The 23959-nt window shown below is 41.2% G+C and overlaps 1 protein-coding gene across 1 annotated transcript in view; it reads left to right on the top strand.

The window, feature by feature from the left end:
* COL24A1 (collagen type XXIV alpha 1 chain) overlaps nt 1–23959 on the top strand; it is a 163094-nt gene that overhangs the window by 61906 nt on the left and 77229 nt on the right. The window contains exons 15-24 of the mRNA XM_081193937.1: nt 655–708; nt 815–859; nt 1348–1401; nt 2520–2573; nt 3890–3943; nt 8363–8416; nt 16627–16680; nt 17489–17533; nt 19772–19825; nt 21507–21551. Of these exons, the coding sequence (XP_081050063.1) occupies nt 655–708; nt 815–859; nt 1348–1401; nt 2520–2573; nt 3890–3943; nt 8363–8416; nt 16627–16680; nt 17489–17533; nt 19772–19825; nt 21507–21551 (513 nt within the window). The remainder of the gene's footprint in view (nt 1–654; nt 709–814; nt 860–1347; nt 1402–2519; nt 2574–3889; nt 3944–8362; nt 8417–16626; nt 16681–17488; nt 17534–19771; nt 19826–21506; nt 21552–23959) is intronic.

The following is a 23959-nucleotide window of genomic DNA, read 5'->3' as shown; positions in this document are numbered from 1 at the left end:
CTCCAGCAAACTGAGCTGCTTGTTTTAGTAATTCTGCTCAGGGCATGGGGGGGATAGGTACCACCTGCAGATAACCTTATGTGCATTCTCCCAAATGCACGCTAATAGGGTGTGAAATCGGTTAACGTGACCTTCCACACTTGCGAGCAAATGAGTGGCGCTTCCTGATACTTCATTTTTCATCCCGTCATTCAGCATAGACATTTCCCCATCTGGAAAGAGCAGAAAAGTTCTACCTGGCTGTATTGTTCAGCCCTTTTCCAGTCTATCAGGCAGGCAGGATATCCTTGCAATGTATTTTCCAGCTGAGGAAAGAGAACGGTAATATCATGATTACACACACATCTTGGATGTTTTATTGTTGTTTAATTAGCTCTCAGACAGGTTAGCTTGGATGGGTCAGAAGAAAACCAGCACTCAAGCAGCAAATACACTATATTGTCTTATGACAGAGGTGGCCAACATGTTGTTTTCCAGGTGTTGTTGGACTACAACCCACATCTTCCCTGGTTATTAGCTGTGCTGACTGGGGCTGACAGGATTTGTAGGCCAAATGCATATGTTGGATACTCCTGTTATACAGGCTCTCTGTATGACTTAGTTCCCTTTTAAGAGTAAAGACACAGAGCAGTCATGTTCTTTATTGTCTTTTAGGGTGTTGTAGGACCAGCCGGATCATCTGGCGCACCTGGGATTCCTGGACCTCTGGTACAGTGTTTCATAGCTCATACCCAAGTGTTTTGCTGAAAGCCCTTTTCTGCCAGACAGTTGAACAATTGTGTTTTGTAATTTCTTTTATCTTTCTTCTGCATAGGGTCTTCCGGGGAGTATGGGGCAACCTGGATTGAAAGGTGATAAGGTGATCTAAATAGTTTCATTATCGGTGCTCTTTTAACTTTGAACCTTATCTACACCTCCTAATGTGATTCTACAAAGAACCCTTTCTTACTTTTCTTTTTTTTTTGGGGGGGGGGAAGCACCTGCAATAAGGTTCTACATTTTACCCGCCGCTTTGTTTTGTACAAGCTACTCGGGGCTAAGAATCTCTGCCAACACACACTTACTGCTGCTGTAGCTATTACTACTGTGAATAATCTCATCAACTGCTGAGACCTGTTTTAGCCATTAGAGACTCTGAAATCATACTCATTTGTGCAGCAGTGCAATGCACTTGGGCTGTGAATAACAAGCCATACTGACACATTTCTATGTCTGTTGGACTTCGTAAAACTTTCTATTAAAGTGTCCCTTCTCTCTCTCTCTCTCTCTCTCTCTCTCTCTCTCTCTCTCTCTCTCTTTTTCCCGCCCCCCCCCCAATGTTTCTGAATATACTAATACATTGTTTAGGGCGAACAAGGCATTTCAGGAGAGATGGGGGAGCTGGGATACCCAGGAGACAAGGTAACTCATAACAACTCTGTTTTGACCAACTTCTATAAGTCTTAGTCTTCTTGGAAATGTGCTACACTTTATACAGAGTGGTCTTATGTTCTGCACTGTTGTGTTTATCAGTCATGGGTGGTATCCAAATAACTCATTCTCAGCTCTGCTGATGTCACTTCCTCTTCCTCTGGCTACACTGACTGCTGGGGCTCGCTCATGGTTTCATTCAATCGTAGGCGAGCTTGGAGGCATGACCTGGGGGGCAGACCAGAGGGAAGACTTCATCTCTGACTTCCCTCTGATCCTCTCCCTGGCTGTATAAGCCACCCACGCCCAGGCACTGGTCTAAATTGGTGTTTGGTATCCCCACCCACTCGGCACTCTGTGTTCAGGACTGCCCGTGGACATTCCATGCATAAGACCTTGCTACGGATGCCTTCAATCACTGTATTCAGGGCCAGGGAGCATTTTGCCTGTGATATTTTTTGAGGCAGATTGATTCCAAAGTGTATGTTGCTGCCTTCCGGAATACAACATCCTCGGTGAAATTCAACATAGTGCTAAGGCTAACGTTGCATTAATGCAAGGATTTTTCCTTGCTCAGCAGAACATTCGCCGCTTCCCTGTATGTCCTCTAGATAAGCTCCCTGCACACAAATCAGGGTGATTGCTCAATTAACAGGTTGTCTGGAAGCAACCTATGTTTCTCTGACAAAATGGGGAAGGATAAGCACAGGAGGGAAGCAAGAGGTTTTGTTTTGCTTTAAAACCCATCTAGGTGGATTGGTTTTCAAAGAAAAATGTTTCGTAGCAGTGGCAAAAAGAAAGAAAGAAAAAGAATTAAATATAAATGTCTGTCTTTTATTCTTGTCAGCCCCCACGTAGCTTTGTAATGCAAAATATCTATGGGCGCAGGCAAAATAATCATTATTTTAGCTGAGCTGCAGAGTTAAGCTGTATCTGGATAGGATTTTCCTATATTTCTATGGGAATGCTTTATCCCCCAAATGGAAGCATAACAAGTCCTGTGACAGATAATTTATAAAACCATCTCCTCCCTCCTTCTATTTTTAATGGGAATGTGCTGCCATAATTTTCACTTAAATTCTAGCCACTCTTAACTGTATTTCTCAAAGGGTACAGCTGGTTTGCCGGGACCACCAGGAATCAGAGGAAAACCAGGACCCCCGGTATGCCTTAACACTTAACTTCATTTGCACTTCAACAGTAGCAGCATTTATTTGAGTTTGGTATTTAATAATATCTAAAAGGGTTGCTGACCAAATCTTATCCGGCACATTGCCATACAATGCATGTTATTTATAAGAAGTAAGGAACTAAATCATTGGGCAATATATTTGGGGTGTGTATGTGGTTGGGGAGCATTTTCAGATGTTCAGCTTTCATAATCTATAAAGTCCTGATACTGGTTATGCATGTTTCTTATTTCAAGCAAACAAGGATTGTTTATAAATTTGAAGAATGTAAATGGGAAAATTCTTTCCGACCAAATTAATAACAACAAGAAACTAGGGAGAAAGAGAAACACCTACAGAATCTGATTATTTGAGCAAAATAAGAACCCATTGGATATGAAACCATTAACCTATTTGATTCATATAAGAGAAAGGACAGTCCAAAAATGGGGAGGGGGTGTCATGTGACAGGAACTGAACTGTTTTTCGAATTGCAGGGATACGATGCATCCTAGTTGTATTTTCCAATATGCGTGCATTGACATTATTTTAAACACAAAAAATAAATTAATAACCAGTACAGAGTGAACATTGGTAATATCCAAATTGATAATAGGAAACTTTATATTCCTTGGACCGTCTGTTGGTGAAAATATAACAAATGGTATATTAAAAATCACTCCAGATAGATAATAGATAAAGGGGTTGTATCCAAGACTAGTCATACTTAGAGTAGAGCCTTTAGGTAAAAGTAAAGGGACCCCTGACCATTAGGTCCAGTCGCAAACGACTCTGGGGTTGCGGCGCTCATCTCGCTTTATTGGCCAAGGGAGCCGGTGTACAGCTTCCAGGTCATGTGACCAGCATGACTAAGCCGCTTCTGCCGAACCAGAGCAGCGCATGGAAACGCCATTTACCTTCCCTCCGGAGCAGTACCTGTTTATCTACTTGTACTTTGACGCGCTTTCGAACTACTAGGTTGGCAGGAGCAGGGACCGAGCAATGGGAGCTCACCCCATTGTGGGGATTCGAACCGCTGACGTTCTGATCGGCAAGTCCTAGGCTCTGTGGTTTAACCCACAGCGCCACCCGCGTCCCTCAGTAGAGCCTTTAATACACCCCTATTTTGGAATTAAAAATTTACCAAAAACGGGAGCCATTTCACCATGAAACCCTTAAAATCAAGATAGATAGATATAAACTTTTCTTTTGGTAATTGTTCAGATGTACGTTTTTGTGAAGAAATAGGAAATGTCTTATGCAGAACTAATCAGAAAAACCTGAATTTATAATGGATGCTCTAATTTTAGGGTAAAACAGGAGATCCAGGACCCCAGGGACCACTGGGACCTCTTGGACCTGAGGTAAGGAACTATTTAAAGAAGTAAATAATGCATCCTACTTTGCACTGAAAACAGCACAATTAGGCCAAGCTTTCGCTGCTCATGCATGAAGGGTGGCTGATTTGGCTCATGATGCAATAACCATACTGAATTTGGTCAGTGCCTGAATGGGAGACCACTTGGGAACTTTGGATGCCCCAGAAGAAAGGAGGTGTATACATGTAATAAATAAATAGCCATTTCTGATTCTTCGTTTAATGCAGATGTTATTCAGTACTTGCTTGGAAAGCAGGATATACAGTTTGCACTGATCCGGTTAGCTGGGATCCTTTTAAGATCCTCAATAAGAATCTACATCCATGTTTTGCAATACATAAATATATTTAAGTTAGGAACGTAATTGCTTAAGAGCCAATAAGTTGTTTAGAAGAAGAAAACCCTTTAAAACTGGTTTATTTGCCTTAACCAGGTGTCATATTTGGTTAATACATTGCTGCATTACAACCTCAGTTCTCAAACGTCTCTGTTGACGAATGATTCGGAACCCAAACGCCAAAAACCCGGAAGTACCGTTTTCCCCCGTGTATAAGACTATATATTTTTCCTAAATTTTTGAAGTTTAAAATAAGGGGTCATCTTATACATGGATAGTGTATAGTGCATTTTCTTAATTTTGAGTCCCCAAAAATAGGGGGCGTCTTATACATGAGGGTGTCTTATACACAGAAAAAGACGGTAATTGCTTCCATTTTTGAACAAGCCTCAAAAGTTGAATGGCTTCCACTGCATGTTTTTCCATTTTTTCAATGGATTTTGCCGACTGCCCATTGCTCCTTGGTTTTTGAACGTTTCGGAAGTCGAACCGTCTTCCAGAACGGATTACATTCGAAAACTGAGCTTCCACTGTATTGCAGAAATACGTTCAAAAGTTCATAACTATAATCTAAGGCTCATAAATATAATCTCAGGCTTGTGTTGCATGGCAAACTGCAGTGTGATTCAACAAGCATTTTCTCATGTAGATTGTGTTTGGTGGTGGGTAATGAGGGTCAGCTGACCGAAAGCAGGTAGAGGGAGAAGTAAAAATAATAATCCCAACAGGCGCACCCATTCTCTTGGGCCTAGCTACAGTATATTTTTGAATCTGAGTTTAAAGACTTTATTTTTGCTGTGAAAATGGAATTTCATGAGAACAGGAGCATTGTTACTATTATCTGCATTGGAAAGCCATCTGATTAAAACCACTATCCTGTGTATGGAAAAAGGATTCCTTGCCAACTCCGGCAGACTGAGCTTCTCTGTGTCTTCGTGGGGTTCTTCCCCCTTCGGTGGGGAAGTCCCTGCATTGCATCCCACAAACTTCTTTCAAAGCAGAATTTATTGTTTCCTCAAGGGGCTTTACTCCAGACTGCATCTGGAGTAAAGAAAACATAAGTCATTTCTTTCAATAGATACTTCATTGTATCCATAAATTGTTTTGATCTGAAATTGCGCACTTAATTTTTTTCAGGACGGTCAGCCATATGGGAGTCGACTGCCATATGTTTTGTGCACAGAGCTTGGGAATTACAAAGGAAAAGGGGCACGTTTGATTTGAATCATGCTTTGGTGGCAGCAAAATGCAAGTTTCTTACGCACGAATCCCTGATCGTGCTCCCAAAAGTCTACTTTCAAGCCATGTTTCATCTCAAACTGTGACGTTTTGAGGTTCTGCAGACAATGCTGTAAGCACTGGGGTATCCAATAACTTCTGTTTACTATTACGTACATTAAAAAAACCCCCAACCTCATAACAGCTGGTAGTTAGCTATCAGTGCTTCTGCATAATTTCCTGCAACATGAGAGTGCTTTGAATCTCTTGATTCTCAAGTGCCTTTGGCCAAGAGTAATTTAAATAATTAAGGTGCTTCGACCTATATTTCCAAAGCAAGGCTTGTTATTTCAGGGTTGCCAGGTGGAAATTCCAATCACAAGAGACACCAAAGGAGCTATGGAGCAGTTCAGTTTCAGTTATCTGAAATTAGACACATACTCTTAAAATAAGAGACATCTGGCCACTATACAGTCATACCTCAGGTTGCGAACGCTGCAGGTTGCGCATTTTCAGGCTGTGGACTGCGCCGAACCCGGAAGTACCGGAACGGGTTACTTCCGGTTTTCAGCGCATGCGCAGAAGCACAAAATGGTATCACGCACATGCACAGAAGCACCAAATCGCGTCACGTGCAGATGCAGTGCTGCAGGTTGCGAACGCTGCGGGTTGAGAATGTGCGTGATAATATACCACTGTATATTATTTCCTCCATGCAGCTACAGTGACAGAACTGCATAGCATGGGGGATTTTGAATATATGAACCATTATTGGATATACAGTGGTACCTCGGGTTACATACGCTTCAGGTTACATATGCTTCAGGTTACAGACTCCGCTAACCCAGAAATAGTACCTTGGGTTAAGAACTTTGCTTCAGCATGAGAACAGAAATTGTGCTCTGGCAGTGCGGCGGCAGCGGGAGGCCCCATTAGCTAAAGTGGTGCTTCATCTTAAGAACAGTTTCAGGTTAAGAACAGACCTCCGGAATGAATTAAGTTCTTAACCTGAGGTACCACTGTATGAACTTTTCATTAATTCCAGACCTGGTCACAAGAAACATGACGTGTTCCGGGGCTTTCATATTTCCAACAGAAATGTGCTAGCATTGCTTAAGTTTTGTGTTTGACATTCAGAACACCTGAAAGTGTGAAATTAGGATTATAACAATTATACACATACACTTGGAGGCTTTAGATTTGTTTTTCCTCAAACAGTACCTTCCTCTGTCCTTTTAAATGCCACAGTACGAACCACTTTTAAAACTGAGGGAAGTTTTTAAAGCATCTTGTTATGACATAAGAGGCCTGCTGTTCAAAGAAAAGCAAACACTCAGCTAGGCTAGCATGTGAGCCTAAACAGCAATGGTTTTTAGGCTGTGTGTGTGTGAAGCTTTATTTAGTCAATGGGGAAATTAGCTGATGTTTGTTTAGACACAAAGCAGTTGCGTTACCGTTCTGAAATTTCACTGATTCTTCTGTGGTTTGGAACTCCTAGAATGTTGAGATATTTTGTATTTATCCAAAACGGTCATAGCGCTGTATTAGAGCACATACTCTTGGTTCTGCTTCAGAATGTATAAATCTGTCACCTTTTACTAAAGTAACAGGGCACGTGATTTGTCTGCAGAAGTTCCTAGGTTCAATCCAAGTAGAAAAATATCCATCTGAAACGTTTGTTTCCAGTCACTGCTGCTGACCTATAGAACACCAGTGGTCTCACCCAAGGTTGAAGAAGGCATTCCATGTTTCCTATAACAGAGCTGTTGGTTCTGCAGAGGAAGATAGTTGATGATGAACTTGAGGTAGCTTCTGAACAAAGAAAAGGATGTAGATAACCAGGGCCTTTTTTTCAGTCGGAACTCGCCAGAACTCAGTTCCGGCACCTCTCAGGTGGGTGTCATTGCCATTTTCAGAGAACAAGGGAGGTGTTCATGGTGAGTTCTGGCACCTCTTTTTCTAGAAAAACAGCATTGGAGACAACTTTGTTCCTCGAAGTAGTTCCTTCCTTTTACTTGTGCCTAACCTGCGTGTGGCGCTGTGGGTTAAACCACAGAGCCTAGGACTTGCCGACCAGAAGGTCGGCAGTTCGAATCCCCGTGACGGGGTGAGCTCCCGTTGCTCGGTCCCTGCTCCTGCCAACCTAGCAGTTTGAAAGCACGTCAAAGTGCAAGTAGATAAATAGGTACCGCTCCGGCGGGAAGGTAAATGGCATTTCTGTGCGCTGCTCTGGTTCGCCAGAAGCGGCTTAGTCATGCTGGCCACATGACCCAGAAGCTGTACGCCGGCTCCCTTGGCCAATAAAGCGAGATGAGCACCGCAACCCCAGATTCGGCCATGACGGGACCTAATGGTCAGGGGTCCCTTTACCTTTAACCTGCCACAGAACATTACAAACTACTAAAAATGCAAAATCTACAGATTCTTTGGAGGAATATTTTCATTTCCAAAATTGTTATTTTCAATAGCTTTGCATATGGCTTGCATAACGTGGCAGAGCAGTTAAGCGCATAGCATCGTTTTGAGTCTTCTGAGGTAGGTTGCTCTTGTAGCAAAATAGAAAAAACCATAACAATTTGGGCTGGGGAACAGAATGTGAAAATATTTCCAGGGTGACTTTTACATTTCATAGGTATTTATGTCTAAGAGTGAATGGTTTGATATAAATTAAGTTATTATTAGATATGTAAATAATATAATAAATTATTGTATTAACTAGATCTAGAAAATGTGAAATTAGTAAAGTCTTTCTCAAATGCATCACCCACACCGACATTTTCTCCATACACCTGTTGGATTTTAGAACTGAATAAGCAGAATAAAAGCGTTATTTATTTCTTGATTTCTAGGGTTTTCCAGGGGATATTGGTGTTCCTGGTTTGAATGGCCCTGAAGGCCCAAAGGTAAGCATATGTGAAGTACTCTTTGTAAGCTCTTTCAGAGTGAAGGATAATATCAGTATTCCTTACTTAGAAAAAGTGTAACTTTTTTTTTTTACTTTGAAGTCACTATCCATTTGCTTCAAATAACTTTTATTCAGAGGTCGGTCTGTGAGAAATCTTTTAGATCTTGACGTAGGTAAACTTGCTGCTCTTTAAAATACAATTGTATAGTTCTCTCTCAAAAGCACAGTAGAAGAAAATGGAAGAAAAATAGGCACAGCTGTTGGATCCTACCAGTTGGATGTATGAAGGAAGCAAGGGTAAAAAAAATAGGCAGGAGTTTGAAGGAACAGATCCTGCCTCATTTGTTTTCACACTTCCCTTATCAAGGGATCCCTGAAGCCAGAAGGGAGACTCCATAGACTTTGTGATGCTGTTCTAGGCATGGTCAATGTTCAGCTTACAACTGAGACTGTGAGTCTTTGGCTACCTAGTCATAGGCAGGGCTAGATCTCTTAATCATTCATGGATGATGAAAACAGCAGTAAGATGATTGTGCAAGGGAGCTATAAGCCTGAATCCTAAATTCTCTGATGCAGCTATTAGCATTTCCTAATCCACTGTTACCAATAATTTTGGACTCTAATTAAAACAGGCTGTCTAGAACAAGGGCAAGAGTTTGGTTTCCCCAGCCATGATCTAGTATCCTTGCTTTGTGGCTGAATGACTAACACATTGAATCATAAACAGACAGCGCTATCAGAACTGTGACAGAGTTGGGTTCAGATGACAAAACGCCTTGTTCTCAGCAGCTTCTTCCTGCTTCTTCTTGGATAGGCTTCTGGAACACTGGATCCAGTGTGGATAAGGAAACCAACGTAATGCTAGTTGTATCTTGATAAAGGTCAGTTGGGAGGGTCCAGTGGCACAGAATCCACTGAATTTTGAGGGTACTCTCTGAAGCTGCCTCACAGGGACTTTGAATTTTCAAGTGGTTACAATCAAATGCCCAAAGATGAACTGAACGTATGGTGTCAGCATGCATGTGGACCACCTAGGCCATGGTGAAGAACAAGCTTTGCTGAAACAGAGTCGGCATGGATTATGCAAGGGCAAGTCCTGTCTCACGAACCCATGAGAGTTCTTCAAGAGCGTCAGCAAGCATATAGAGAAAGGTGATCCAGTTGACATAGTGTACTTGGAGTTTCAGGTACCAAAGACACCTAAGTAAGCTTAGCAGCCATGTAGTAAGAGGACAGGTCCTCTTGTGGATCAGGAATTACTTAAGTAGCAGGAAGCAAACCATAGGAATACTGTAAATGGACAGTTCTCTGAATGGAAGGATGGAAGAAAGTGGAGTACCCCAAAGACCAGTGCTGTGGCCTGTATTTTTTAACGATCTAGAGTTAGGGATGAGCAGTGACATGGCTACATTTGTCCATCATACTGAATTGTTCAGGATCATTCAGACAAAAAGAGATTGTGAAGAGTTCCAAAAGGACCACTCCAAACTGAGTGGGCGGTCAAATGGCAAATGCAGTTCAGTGTAAACAAGTGTGTAGTGATGTATGTTGGAGCAAAAATTTATTAACGTATATGTTAATGGGGTCTGAACTGGTGGTGACTTACCAGGAACAAGACTTTGGGCTCAAAGTGGACAGCTCAATGAAGATGTCGACTTAGTGTTCCACAACTGTGAAAAATGCAAATTTCATGCTGGGGATCATTAGGAAAGGAATCAAAAATAAAACTGCCAATATCATAATGCTGTTAGGCGAAGCTATTGGTGTGACTGCATTTGGAATACTGTGTGGAGTTCTTGTCACTTCATGTTCAAACTGATACTGTAGAGCTGGAGAAGATTCAGAAAAGGGCAACCCAAATGATTAAGAGGTTGGAGCGACTCAATCCATGAGGAAAGGTTGCGTTATTTGGGACTTTTTAAATTTTTCACTAAATCTCATTGATATCCAATAAAGTTGAATGCTGGAAGATTTCATGACAGATTTTAAAAAAGGGACTTCTTCATGCAGTGCATAGTTAAACTATGGAGCTTGCTCCCACAGAAGGCAGTGATGTCTATCAACTTGGATGGCTTTAAAAGAGGTTTAGACAAAATCCATGGAGGAGAAGACTATCAGTGGCTATTGCGTATGACAGCTATAGTCTGCCTCCATGATTTTCAGCTGTATGCTTCTGAAATACCATTTGCTGGAAACCTCAGGAGAGAAGAGTGCTGCTCTTCTGCTGAGGTCTTGCTTGCAGGTTTCCCACAGGCATCTAGTTGGCCACTGTGAGAACAAGATGCTGGACTAGATGGGTCATTGGCTTGTTCCAACAGGCTGGTCCTTATGACTTGTTTAGAAGTTGGCAGGTGCTGCTTTAAAACATGGTCGCCATTGGTTGAAATTTTTGTATGACTATGTCCCAAGTTTCTGCTAGAACGCCTATCAACTCTAAATACACCTTGTGTGGACTATGACTTTCTCCCAAGCCTAAGACCTAGAAAAAGCACCTCTCCTGCAGCAACAACTTTGATTGCAATCATTGTCCAAGTCCAATGACACATGTTGATATTAATGTTGATGTTATGTCAACATTTCAGCCATTTATTTGGGTACAAATATCTGCGATCGGGAAGTATGTTCACATTTCTCCCTAGTAAAATATACTGTCACAACCCTCGCTGCTCTAGTTTATTGCTATTCACTCAGATCCCTGCCAAAATGCTGATTAGTTAGTTGGAAACTTCAAATGTTGTTTGCTATAATAATAACTTTTACGAAGAGACTTTATGGTCTCCATAGATTTTTTTGGCTCTTGTACATGGAGAGCTCAAACAGCCATCTCTAATCAGAGAAAATTGGTGTCTTACATTTGAGATGAGCGTTAGACAAAATGGAAAAGCTTTTACACAGTCTATAAGACCAAGAGTCGAGGCCTACATGACACTGGAAATGTTCAGCTTTAGCTCTCCCAGCTGCTTTGTGCTTACTGCGGTTTTGAGGAGTTCCCTCTTTCTTTTATTTTTGGAAGAAAGCTTTGCTAAGCCTCTCTTTTCCTCATTCTTCTGTTTTTATGCTTCCACAGAAGTTAAATGTATGCTAACTGCCAAGAAAGCATTACAGAACTTTTGTGTTAACAGTAGTTTAAGATATCCGTGTTTCATACTGTCTGCAAACGCTAGACTGGCTGGTTCATTATTATTTTTTCTATTTCTTTTTCCAAATCCCTACAGTAATCAACAAATGTAATTCCCTGGTATATTTGAATTGTATAATTATGGACCATGATCTGAACATACAGTTCAGCTTGTAAACAACATTTTTCTTTTGACCTTTGGATGTGATCAACATCCAAACATCGTTGGAAGCATTTTCATTTCATTAGTTTTAGAAGAACCTATTGGTGGTTGATTTTGGTATGAGTGCTTTCCCTTGAGTTGTGTTTGCTAATGATATCTCTGGCCTTTCCATCACAAGAGCAGCTGACGTAAGGATGCTAATTGGTTAGATGAATCAATTAAAAACATTTTGAATATAAAGGCGCCTCCACAATTAACAGATTTAAGCAGATTTTATCTCAAGTGATTTTTTGATAATTAATATTAATTACTATACTTAAAAAAACCTACAGGTAGCAAATGCTATCTTCGAAGAGGCATTTTGCCCTATGTGTACTAAAAGTGGCAATGTGTCGTCTAAGGATCAAAGTATGTGCAACTTTAGCTGCATCCTCATCACAGCTAGTTTGGCCTTGGATGCCGCAACCCTCAGAACAAAGAGAGAATGTTTCCCCCCCCCCCCGTCTGAAGATTTATGCAAATTTAATAGACTGATAAATCAATTAATCGGCTCATACTGATATGATTAATGGACTACAAATTGTCTATTCCCATTTGAACTTGCACAATAACTTGGCTCAGGTTCTGAAGCCCTTCCTGTTGACTCTGACAAAAGTGCGCTTGGTGGGGATGTGGGAAACAGCATTTGCCATTATGTGCATCCAGTCCCATTTAACCATACACCCAAAAGCAGAGTTTGTGATGGGGCAGAGCACCAGAGCCACCCTTTCTGACGTTGGCATCTCTGTGGCCAACCTGGACCGGAATGGGCAAGGCCATGGTGAGCTTGGGGCCACGTAGCTGTGCCAACAGCAGTACCAGATTGTTAGTCCTACTGGTGCAATTGTATGTCCCTGACCTTGCTGCCATCCTACTCCTGTCCTGTAAAGCAGTGTTGGGAAGGCAACTCCATGGCTGTGCCCACTGCATGCATTGCCACTGCGCTTTGCACAAGCTGCTGAAAGGCAAGGCTGTCTTATTTGCAATGTAAACCTGGAAAGATGTTTTTCTTTTCCACCCAAAAAGTGTATTGTAAGAGTAAGAACCGCCTCTCCTCAGAGGAGGCTGCCACTCAGGTTTCTACATGTCAGTGATCTGGACATAATAATAATATAATTTATTATTTATACCCCGCCCATCTGGCTGGGTTTTCCCAGCCACTATGGGCAGCTTCCAAAAGAATATTAAAATACAATAGTCTAATAAACATTAAAAGCTTCCCTAAACAGGGCTGCCTTCAGATGTCTTCTAAAATTCTGGTAGTTGTTTTTCTCTTTGACATCTGGTGGGAGGGCGTTCCACAGGGCAGGTGCCACTACTTAGAAGGCCCTCTGCCTGGTTCCATGTAACCTGGCTTCTCACAGCGAGGGACCTCAGTGTCCGGGCAGAACAATGGGGGTGGAGACGCTCCTGCAGGTATACTGGACCGAGGCCGTTTAGGACATGCCTCCTGATTGAAAATGGTCAGATCCAGAGCACTGACTCAGGCCAATGATGCAACATGAAGCCCCCTCTGGAGATACGTAATTTTATGATTGAATGATCCAAGTGTGCCCAGTGCCGTGGTATCTACCTTCTAGCAGAGTTGGATTTAGAAGGGAGCAAGCCTATATCAAGTATACATTCGGATAATCAGAGCAGGGCCTTTCATCTGTGGCTCACGGGAACCTTTAATTATTTAATTTATTTATGTCTTTCAGCGCACTTATTTGAGAATTAACTGCCACGCATGCTGTAAAATGGAAATAGCTGGTAGCTTCATTCCATTACTTTCTGGTGTTTTGTTTGGACTGCTTACATGATATTAAGAACTTCACTAATCCTGTAAGAGAATGCTAATGGGGAAGTTACATAGCAATGTGAAGTATATATGACTCTTTGTAGACTCTCTAGATTCTTTCCTGGCATGTTTGATAAATCTCTGAAAGACCTTCACTTTCTTTTTTTAGTTGAAACTGCTGTAAGGAATGGAAACTTCAGTTAATTATCCTGATAGTGTCTGGAAACACTTTTTGCAAACTGGATAAGTCATGTCTAAAGATCCGCAGTAGCAAAGAAAGTTGCTGCCCATCTGCATCACATTAATTAATTAATAGTGAAAAGTATATCGTGTTCGTTGACAGGCATGCGGGAAAGAAAACCAACAGCCGTTTAGTAATATTTATATTTCCCCGGTACAACGTCAATGTTTGAATGTGTTCTTTGGCCCTTTCCAAGAATTTTGGATCCGGTATGTGCCATTTCTGGCCCTCTTCAAGCCATTCAGAAATTATTTTAAAATTATGCTGAATGTAGAAGCAGAGGCTGCATTGTACAAACCACAGTCTAGCAGATCTCATTGGCAATGTGGTTCATTAACTCAAAGGCTCATGTAGGACCTGAGGATCTGTTTATCCTTTTACCTACACCTTGCATGATTGGGTTTAATGTATGTTTGCAGGATCATTTGGTCCAAGAGGAATAAACTGGCAATCCACTAGACGGGTGGTTTAGCTGGGTCAGCAGGATAAAACATAGTCCAAGAGCAGGAAGTGTGGAAGCTTGGCTTGAGAGTGGTTCCAAGGAGAAAGGATGAAGTGGCAACAGAGGCAGGGCAGCCAAACTCCACTAGGCTGGAAACTGGAGATGTGTTCAATTAGAAAAAGAAGAAGTACCGGTATATGCTGGCACCCATCTGTCTCAACAGACAGTTGAGGGCGCCTCCGGGGGAGAAGTTCACACTGCTGGAGAATCACAGCACTGTGGGCTGCAGAGACTGGTAACTTGTGACTGCTGCATCCCCTGTTGTTTTGGTGCAAGGCAGTTTAGGATCAGAATTTTCACAGCTGTTATAACAGTGGTTGTTGTTCCTAGATAATAGCCCTGCCGATGAAGAGAAGGACTGTGTCTCAGTGGCAGAGCAGCTGCTTTGCATGCAGAAGGACTCTGGTTCAATCTGTGGCATCTCCATGTAGGGATGGGGATGTTCTCTGTCTGAAACTCTGGAGAGCCTCTGCCAATCAAGGTAGACAATACAGAACTAGACGGGCCAGCTCATGCCATCGTTGTGTTTCTCAGTGAACATTCCTGGGTTTTGGGTGGTTCACACAACCTACTTTGCACAAGGGAGCAAGCAACGTGGCGAGCTAACGATTGGTTGAATTCAGTTCTAGCCTCATAAACGCTTCTTGAAATCACACAATTTCCTATTGTGAGAAATTTTTGGAAATGTAGCTTGATGAAGGAGGTTGTAAGCCAGTTACCATACTGAAAAATCACGTGAAAAGCTGATTGTAGTAATTACTGTTAGTGGTTTTAAAGTAGACTTCTCCTGTGGTGAATACAGTTGACCACTTACTGAGTTGTAACTTAGTACAGTTATAGTTGTGCGTGTAATTATCTGAGCAGTTTTGTAACACTTGAACCCAATCAGAAATGTGTGAGGGTGGGACTTACTTCTGAATATATCCCTGAATATTAGGGTAGCCCTGCAGAACAGTGGTGAAAGTGGCCAAGCTAAACATCTGGCCTCCATCTACAGCTTGGTTATGGTGTAATATGAAATGGCAAAGCTGTTGCCATTTACTGTACAAGCAGTAGTGCTTCACTAGATCCAGACATGCTCACAGTGCTGAACTTGTTCCTCAACCCTTGTTTTCTATCCTGAAGTACCCCGGAAGAATATAACAATTTCCCCTTAAGAAGTCACAGTATTGGCTATGCTATATTGCGATGCTGGATTATATAAAACAGCAGTTTCCAAATTGTACACAGGGGCACACTGGTCTACTCTGAGAGAACTGATATGTTATACGAAGAACATTAATTAAGTAAGGCACCTGCAAGTACCCATCCCTGGAGGAGGAGGAGATTTGCATTTTTGCATGATTCAGTGCTCAGGGCTTTCCTGCTTCCTGTCAGCCAAAGCTGGGGCTGGCAGACGTGCCACATATCTACGTTTGGTGAGATCAGGCATCTAACTCAGTTATTTCTAATGTATCAAAAGAGGTTTCTCCTTGTGTCTCTGTATGATTAACTGCTCCAGCCTTGCCTCATCCCTATACGTTTCTGCTGTAGCAGTACTTCCATGTCTCCGCAAGTATTACTGGATCATTCAGCAGTTTGCAATGCACAAATGCAGTGTAATTATCCAGGTCTAGAGGTAGCTGTCTCTTGCATCTCTGCATCTCTGGACTTGTCTCCTTTTGATCAGGACTTATGCTCAGAGCAGTTGCTTGCAGAAAACAACATGGAACAGGGTTTCTCTGGTGGTGGGTAACCCTAGAGGGTGGGTTGTTTGTGTATTATTTAAGTAGCGTTTTAATAACTGAATGCATACAGAATATATAGCAAAGGCTATTTTATGATTCTTAAATCAGACACACAACTGGATAGTTTATGGATGAGTTATGGTTGAGTAAGGCCAACTTTAAATAAATTGTGCAATGTACTCCTCTCATTCCAGGCTGTTAGTGAATTGATACTGCAGTCCTGTGGAGTTATCAATTTGATTGTTACAGCAAAACTGTTGGAGACCCTTACCATGGAGCTATGTTGTGTCCGAAACTCCTTTCCCCAGTTTCTTTCTCACCTAAAATAGGAAAATATGGATTCATTCAGATCAGTGCCATTAGCAGGAAATGGTTATCAGCTTTCCCTCGCTATAACCAGTTAGTTTCCCATTGTAAGCTTCCTTGTTCTGCGCAGCTGAAATGCATATGCAGATAATTGTATACATATTGTAGTTTTACTAAGAAATTCAAATGGTCACAAGTGTGCTTCCTAAGGAAACACTTAAAAGAATAAAATAGAGTGAAGTGTCTTAGCTTTTATAGCATCACTCTTTCTAAGTTGTCTAGACTAACATGCTCATTCATTAATCTAAATATTTTGTGTGTGTGTTACTTAGGGATTTCTAGGTGACAGAGGACCTCCAGGCCCACCAGGCCCCAAAGGTGTTGAGGTAAGAAAGCTACATTGTTCCCTTAATTTCACACCATTTTTTCCTTGAAATTGGACTCCATTTTCACTAACGTGGTTGCTTTTGTTTGCAAAGATATCGACCTTCTGTTTTGGCAGGTGTTGAATAGAAATGGTTACACATCGCTGTGCTATTTATTTCTTTTTATTCCTATGCACTGTTTAAATGAGCTGAATCTGGCAGCTTGCAGATATACTGAAGAATTAAGTTTCACATTCTGAAGAAGAATGATCTGGATGCCTAAATAAATTGAATGAAGTTGTTGAGCGCATACATTTTTTTTTCTTTGTAAGGTTAGTTTTAAGAGGTATTAACGTTAAAAGATATTTCACTTGCTGTGGAGACAGTGGAGATATCTTAACATTGTGACCATCAGAAACATAAGTAGCATCAACATAGGGTTTAATGAATATCTGTTTACCTTGGGAATTTCAGTAAATACAGCCAATCAAATACTTGGTATGTGAATTCTAGATGGTGGGTGAGATAGAGATGGAGAACCTATTGCCTTCTAAATGTTGTTTGACTACAACTTCCATCAACCCTAACAATCGGCCACTCTGGCTGGGAATAATGGGAGTTGTAGTCCAACAACAATTGGAAGGCCACAGGCTTCCATTCATTTTGTTTCTAAATCTCTGACTGCTGGTTATTAATTATCATTTTTAACTCTTTCATGTTTAACTGCGCACAGACCCCTTTGGGTGTTTAAGAGAATAGTACACCATGTGCTTAAAATAAACACAGCATTCAAGAATGGAGAAGAATGGCTAACCTGTTTTTATTTCAGGGAGAAGAAGGACCTGCTGGACCTATTGGGGGAGCTGGACCAAGGGTAAGTAACTTCATATTTTAGAACTGCAGTAGAAGACCTGCTGAAAGTGAAATTCTCCAACTGTTTGCCATTGTGGGCTAATGGACATGAGTTGGGTTTGTATTTCTGTCACTGACTTTTTAGAGAGGTCACCCTGTGGCTAAGTGAATCAGTAGGGCATAGAAAACCCTTCCTCAGATTCCTGCTTGGTTGTGATACTTGCTAGGTAGTCTTGGGCATGAAACTCTCTCTTGATGTCCCTGCCTCATAGGGCTCTGAGAGGTTTAGATGAAGCTGGGATGGAAACATAGTCAGTGTTGTCCAGTTTTCTGCTTCCATCAGTGACCTGCCAGGTGCCTCAGGGTCAAACTGCGTGATGCACTTACTGCACCACATGCAGCTGTCTCTTTGTCTTTCTTAGATTAGTTACAGCCATGTCCCACATTGTTATTGGATTGCAGTGTGCAGGGAGGGGAGGGTTATCCCTTTGCTGCTCAGCTGCGATCCTTCTGAAAACCACCCCTTCACACACCCTGTTTTATTTATATACTTCCATCTCATGAAACATCAGGGTGCCGTTCAACAACAGGCAAAAACATGAAAAAGCTTTTAAAACAATATTACGCCAAGAGGCCTAGAGAAGAGAAGAGGAAAAGAGAAGAAAGAGAAGAGAAGCTCTTATTGGCATCAAAGGTTACTTCCTTTTCTTCTTTTTTATAAAGACTCATCACCACTTTGGAGAGGCAATTTTAGGAGGTTGTAGTTGGGAAGAAGGGATAATCGTACCTTCTATGTGTGTTTTGATCCCAACACATCAAGCATGACATGTAGTTTGACCCTCAGAGAAGCTCAGAGAAGTTGGGGATAATGGAAGCAGCCATCACTTGATGTTTGTTGCCACCATCTGGTCATCAAAGGTGTACTGCATCTGGATATGAAAGTTGCATTGAAATGGGAATGGTATTATTGCAAGCAGCAGTGGTTCATGTTTTCTGCTGTTCACTTTCATGCCTCTTATCTGAGGGCCAAAGTTGACAGGACAGTGTTCAAATAACTTATAAATTGGTAGGTCCAGTTTAGATCTGCGACATGTGTAGGGCTTTATTCCTTTTCAGCTCTCTGTGGTCCAGGCCGACACACATCAAATTTCTGTTTACCTTTAGACAACTCATTGCATAGTTGTTAACTGCATGAATGGTGTCACTTCTGGTTTGGCTCTGACAAGGCACCAGATGGAAAACAGTATGTAAAATGTCAAGGTTTATGAAAGCTGAATGATATCACTCTGTCTTGGTTCATCTGTTTTTATTTATTTGCTTTTTATTATTTTTTGAAAATATATGCTCTACCGAAATGTATACACTTAATTAATTAAACAAGTTTTATATTCAAAATACAGTGCTTGTTTGCTTTTTCCTCTGAAAACCCAGGATAGATGTGGAGTTAAAAAAAGAGGCCCAAGCAAATGCTTTCACCAATAATATAAAGGACTATATCCCCAGTTTAATCTCTTCTGCACATACAACTTGCCAGAATCTCATAACATTTTTTGCATCTGCTGATTAGACATTCTTCTAGAGCTTGACAAGAAGACACTTTTATAATATTTTTGGAACCTTGCTTGATGATGAGGACGCTAAACATGTTCCTCAGTTATCTAATGAGTTGATATTAATGGTGCAAATCCTGGAAATTCATTCTCCTAAATTTGTCTGTGCACCTTTGATGGCAACAAATTCCCCATATTCCATTTCTTGTCTTTCACTGTAAGAACATCCCAGAATTCAGTGTGATTTTAAGAAATAAATTCAATGAATTTTAAGGAAGAAATTCAAGTTTTTATTATGTTTATTAATTTTTAATCCATTAAAATACTCTGCTAATACGACCTTTTTGTAAAAGTAATATTTGAGGTCCTTCTGCACGTTATTTGTTCTGTTCCCAAACCTGGCACACATCAAATTGCCCAGGTTGTTACTGTGTGTAATACAGCATATTCTGTGTTAGTTTAAGCTAACAGCCTCTACATGTTAGTTTAAGCTAACAGCCTCTACAACAGCCTCTATATGTTCAATTTTCAATTCTAGCTAATCAGCAGTGGCAAAGTTTAGCTAAGCATTGCTTTTCCTGTGTCAGCGTAACTCAGCTCAGTCTATTGAAGCATGGACAGGTATTTTGTGTCAGGCATGATGCAACTCTGGTGCATTTCATGATTCCAAAGCCATTCAAAAGCAGAGGTTTTTCTTTATTTGAATGCAGGGAAAGCCTGGTCGAAAAGGTTATGCAGGTGAACCGGGACCAGAAGGCCTGAAGGTAGGGTTGACTTTTTTCTGAATTTACTGTTGTAAATATATATATGTATATAAAGTATTTATTGTATAGCTAATACTAGGTTCACAGATGAAAACTGAAAGCTAGTAAAAATATATCAATTTTTATTTTAATTTATTGTTCCTTTTTTCAAAAAAAGCGACTTACAAAAATGAGCTTTCAGAACACAAGGATAAATCAACCAAAAATTCTTTCTCTCTCTTCCCGCTCTCTCTGATTCAACTTCACCCCAACATACCCAAGGATGAGCAGAAGATCCCCACCTTCTCTTCTCCATCAGCCTTTCCTATTTCCACCAACATTTTCAGTATGCCCCTTGATCCACCCGAGAGGCTTTTTGGAATGTTATGGGCACCTGAGGGAGAAGGTGATAGGAAATTTCCCTCCTGTGGCTCCAAGCCATAATCTCCAAGTGTGTAGGACTTTAGACACATGTTGGCCACCCCTTCCCTGCCCATAAAACACACAGCAGTGTCCACTCTTATAAAGAAAGTCCAAATGGTGAAGCCACCCATAATTAAGAGACCATAGTCAGCAGGAACAAATCATATAATGGTAGAATTGTTGAGTTGGAAGGGACCCCAAGGGTCATCACCCATGGCAATGCAGGAATCCTGCCCACAGATGTCCTTTTGCGTCACTCTAGCCCAGCCCAGGAAGCTTTGGGTTGAGGGTTAATATGATGAAATGTTTAAGGCAGGGGATTGCTTGTATTGCTTTGGCTGTCTCCAACCCAGGACTTCAAGGCAGGCAACCATTTGCCAATTATTCTACCCTATGCAGACCAGCAAACCACTATCTAGACCACTTTGAGTAAAAAGAACTTACACCGCTTCTCAAAAATATACAGTCTTTGGCTGTGGCAGGTGTCTAAGAGAAGAACATATCGATGCCCACAAGAGATGCCATTGTAGATCTGACCCGGTGCATTGATGGTGTACTTTTTTATTTTAAAAAAAGGTGTCCCTAGACATGGCGGAACATAGAAGTAGGGGAAAATCTGCCCAAAATGCTTGTTTTTTTAGTGGTTTATGGGTCATCAAAATTACCTCTGCTTGAACCTGGAATGTAGTTGGGAGTCAGGTTGGGAATGTTGGTGCAGTCCTTATGACCCACTCCTTCAGGAAGCAAGTCATTTTGTGCCAGTTGAAGCCTCTGGATGTCTCTGAAAGCTTCCCCGCAAATGACCTTACAGTTTTACCTGGAATAGGTATATTGAAGGTGCACATAGGCCTGTTTGTGAGTAGCATCTGGTGTGGCACAGTGTGCGTTCGTTCACCTGTGGGCCATGGAAGATGGAGTGAAAAGGTCTCCTGCCAAGTGCACAATTGCATCAGTTTTTGAGCAGCGTGTATGCATTACTTCTTCCTGAACTAATCAGCTTCATCCAACAATTAATCAATGAATATATTGTGCTTTTAAAAAGGGGCTCTGGCCAAGCAACATTATTACAAAATGCAAAATATAGCCAATTTATTTTAGCATGGCAAATTTGTAAAGATGAGTAGTACTGGAAAGGAAATATTTTTATTCTGTGCATTGATAAACTGCCTTAGGGAGAGGGAATGCACTAAGCTGTTAGAGGTAAGTAGGGATTGAAAACTTCCTCTCTGTTCAGATGAAATTGTGTGCTAAATTACTAAATCAATTTTTAAATTCACAGGGAGAAACAGGAGACCAAGGAATTATTGGGAAAACTGGTGAAACAGTAAGGATAAATTTATGTTTTATTCACAGTATGGTATATTTTGTAATGATAGCCAGTGATTTGAATGGGAAAACTTACAACTTATGGTAAATAGTGGTGCTGGGGGCAGGGGAAGAACTTGGCATGAGTCTGCAGTTTTCAGTGGCATCCCAACGCCAAGTATATTGTTCCACCCTCAGTAAAAAATTAAACTTTATCCATAGATTAATATTAATAATTTTATTATTGATATCCCACCCATCTGGCTGGATTTCCCCAGCCACTCTGGGCAGCTTACAGCATATAGAATAACATAATAAAACATCAAACATTAAAAATTTCCCGATACAGGGCTGCCTTCAGATATCTTCTAAACATTCAACCTTCAGCACAGCTGCTTCTGTTGAGATGCTCATTTATCTTTGGGCTGCTCCAAAGTTTGAGCAGGCTGGGTTCCAAATGAAGGGAAAAAAGGAATTAACTTGTGTTTATATTTTAGCATAGAATATCTAATTAACTATCTCAAATAGGTTTGCATATAGCCTATCAGATAAGCATTCACTTACATTGGTTGCTTTGATTGCAATGCAAATAGCAGCTTGGGAAGAGCAATTTTCTTCTGTTTTCTTCAGAAGTGTTACACTCCTGCTCCCAATCTGCCGCAGTCTCAGTAATTATCTGTCCCACTCAGGAGCTGCTATTTGCGTTTTTAAAAACCTGTATGTTACATGCAAAGATGCATGCAATATCACATTAATTTGGTTTGTATAAAATGCTACAAAGGTGCTCACTGTTGTTATTAAGACCCCCTTGACATCTTTTCACAGAATCTATAGGATCACTTTCTTTCAATAGTTGACCTACAAACCTGACTTTGTTGTAGACATGCTTTAATTCTCCTTTATGGTATCCATAAACAATATCAGTTTTCTTGTTCCCAACAACTCCTACTAAGGGCCCTCAGATCCCCGTAACGGTTTCTTACTTCAGATTCTTCCTGGTTTAGCCAAGGGCTGAAGTTTGAAAGGAACCAGGGACATCTTAGCTATAGGCACTAGGGGTGCGGGGTGCCTGGCTCTCAGGGATACCAGGCTGAGAGTTGAGTCCGGGGAAGAGCCCGCCCATCGGTTGGAGAGCCGCAACAGGCTCTTCTGCTACGGGCGGCTGCACTGCTAGTTCAGGGGCGACCAAGCCAGTGAGACGCTGAGGCAGCCGGCTGGCTCCGCCCTCCTGCATGCCTGGGACTGGGTAACCGGGGGGGGGGCGCCGGACGGATCTTTGCACCACTGTGCCGCATATTCCCTGGAAGCAACACAAAACTGAATAATTAGTACAAACTATGTGTAATGTGCCTCTGCTCCACTAAGAGGAAGGAGCTTGTATTTCTCTGGGGACACAAAAAGAATACAAAAGAAAGAAAGAAAGAAAGAAAGAAAGAAAGAAAGAAAGAAAGAAAGAAAGAAAGAAAGAAAGAAAGTCTTGATTAATTTAAGATTGGGTGGGTATGCTGATTATAGATGCTATATGTTGGTGCTTATGTTTTCCCCCAAATTATTTTTAGGGTAATGCCTATTTTTCATATGCAATAAAGAGGAGATCTAGTTATAAACTCCAAAAATATTAACACAAGACACTACTAAACATGTTCATCTGCTGGGGCACAAATTTTGCATTGGAGCTAATAAAATATGGAGAAAAGTATTTTAGATGGCATGCCTTGCAATACTTTGAAACAGATGTTGGAGAATATCACCACAAGTGAAATAAATTTTGGAATAGTGGTTACACACACACACACTTACTTTATCATTTCATTCTTCAAAATATTGGCAGACATTCATCCCTGCTTCTTGTAAAGACATAGGTAAATATTATTGCCCTTCATTTTAAAAATCAAGAATCTGAGGTAGACATTAACCAAGATGAACAGGGGAGGTCCAATCCAAAATACCAGTGTGGCATACTATCTGGAAAGAATTAGGGAGAAATGTTCATGGATTCATTGGTATTCTTTTGTAAGAAACTGTATGCCTTGCGATATAAAGCAAAACGGGGTTAAAGTTTAGCATCTGGTCTGAGCCTTTTTATTGAATCCACTGTAATTAAATTTTACGGATATTTTGTATAGGTAATCCCAAAGTTGTCTCTCGGCCTAGTGGAACTACTGAGCTTTTTTAAAAAAACCAGCTGTCTCTGTGTTGCATCTCACTCAGTTTGTGGCATTTCGGCGTTTCCTTGAGCTATGTTGTGTAGCCTGTGTCGGTGACTGTAGTTTCCTGGAGCTTTAAAAATAATTCTATGGTGGTTGTTCACAAGGTTCTTAAACTGTGATTCCATATATGATTCAGGGACAATCTGGGACCCCGTTTTCCATGTGAGTCACATGACCCATGCGAGATTGTGGCCCTCCAAAAGCACTTTGGTGGGGC

The sequence above is a fragment of the Podarcis bocagei genome (assembly GCF_964188305.1).
Source record: "Podarcis bocagei genome assembly, chromosome: 5".
NCBI lineage: Eukaryota > Metazoa > Chordata > Lepidosauria > Squamata > Lacertidae > Podarcis > Podarcis bocagei.
This window is presented reverse-complemented; position numbering and strand designations above follow the sequence as displayed.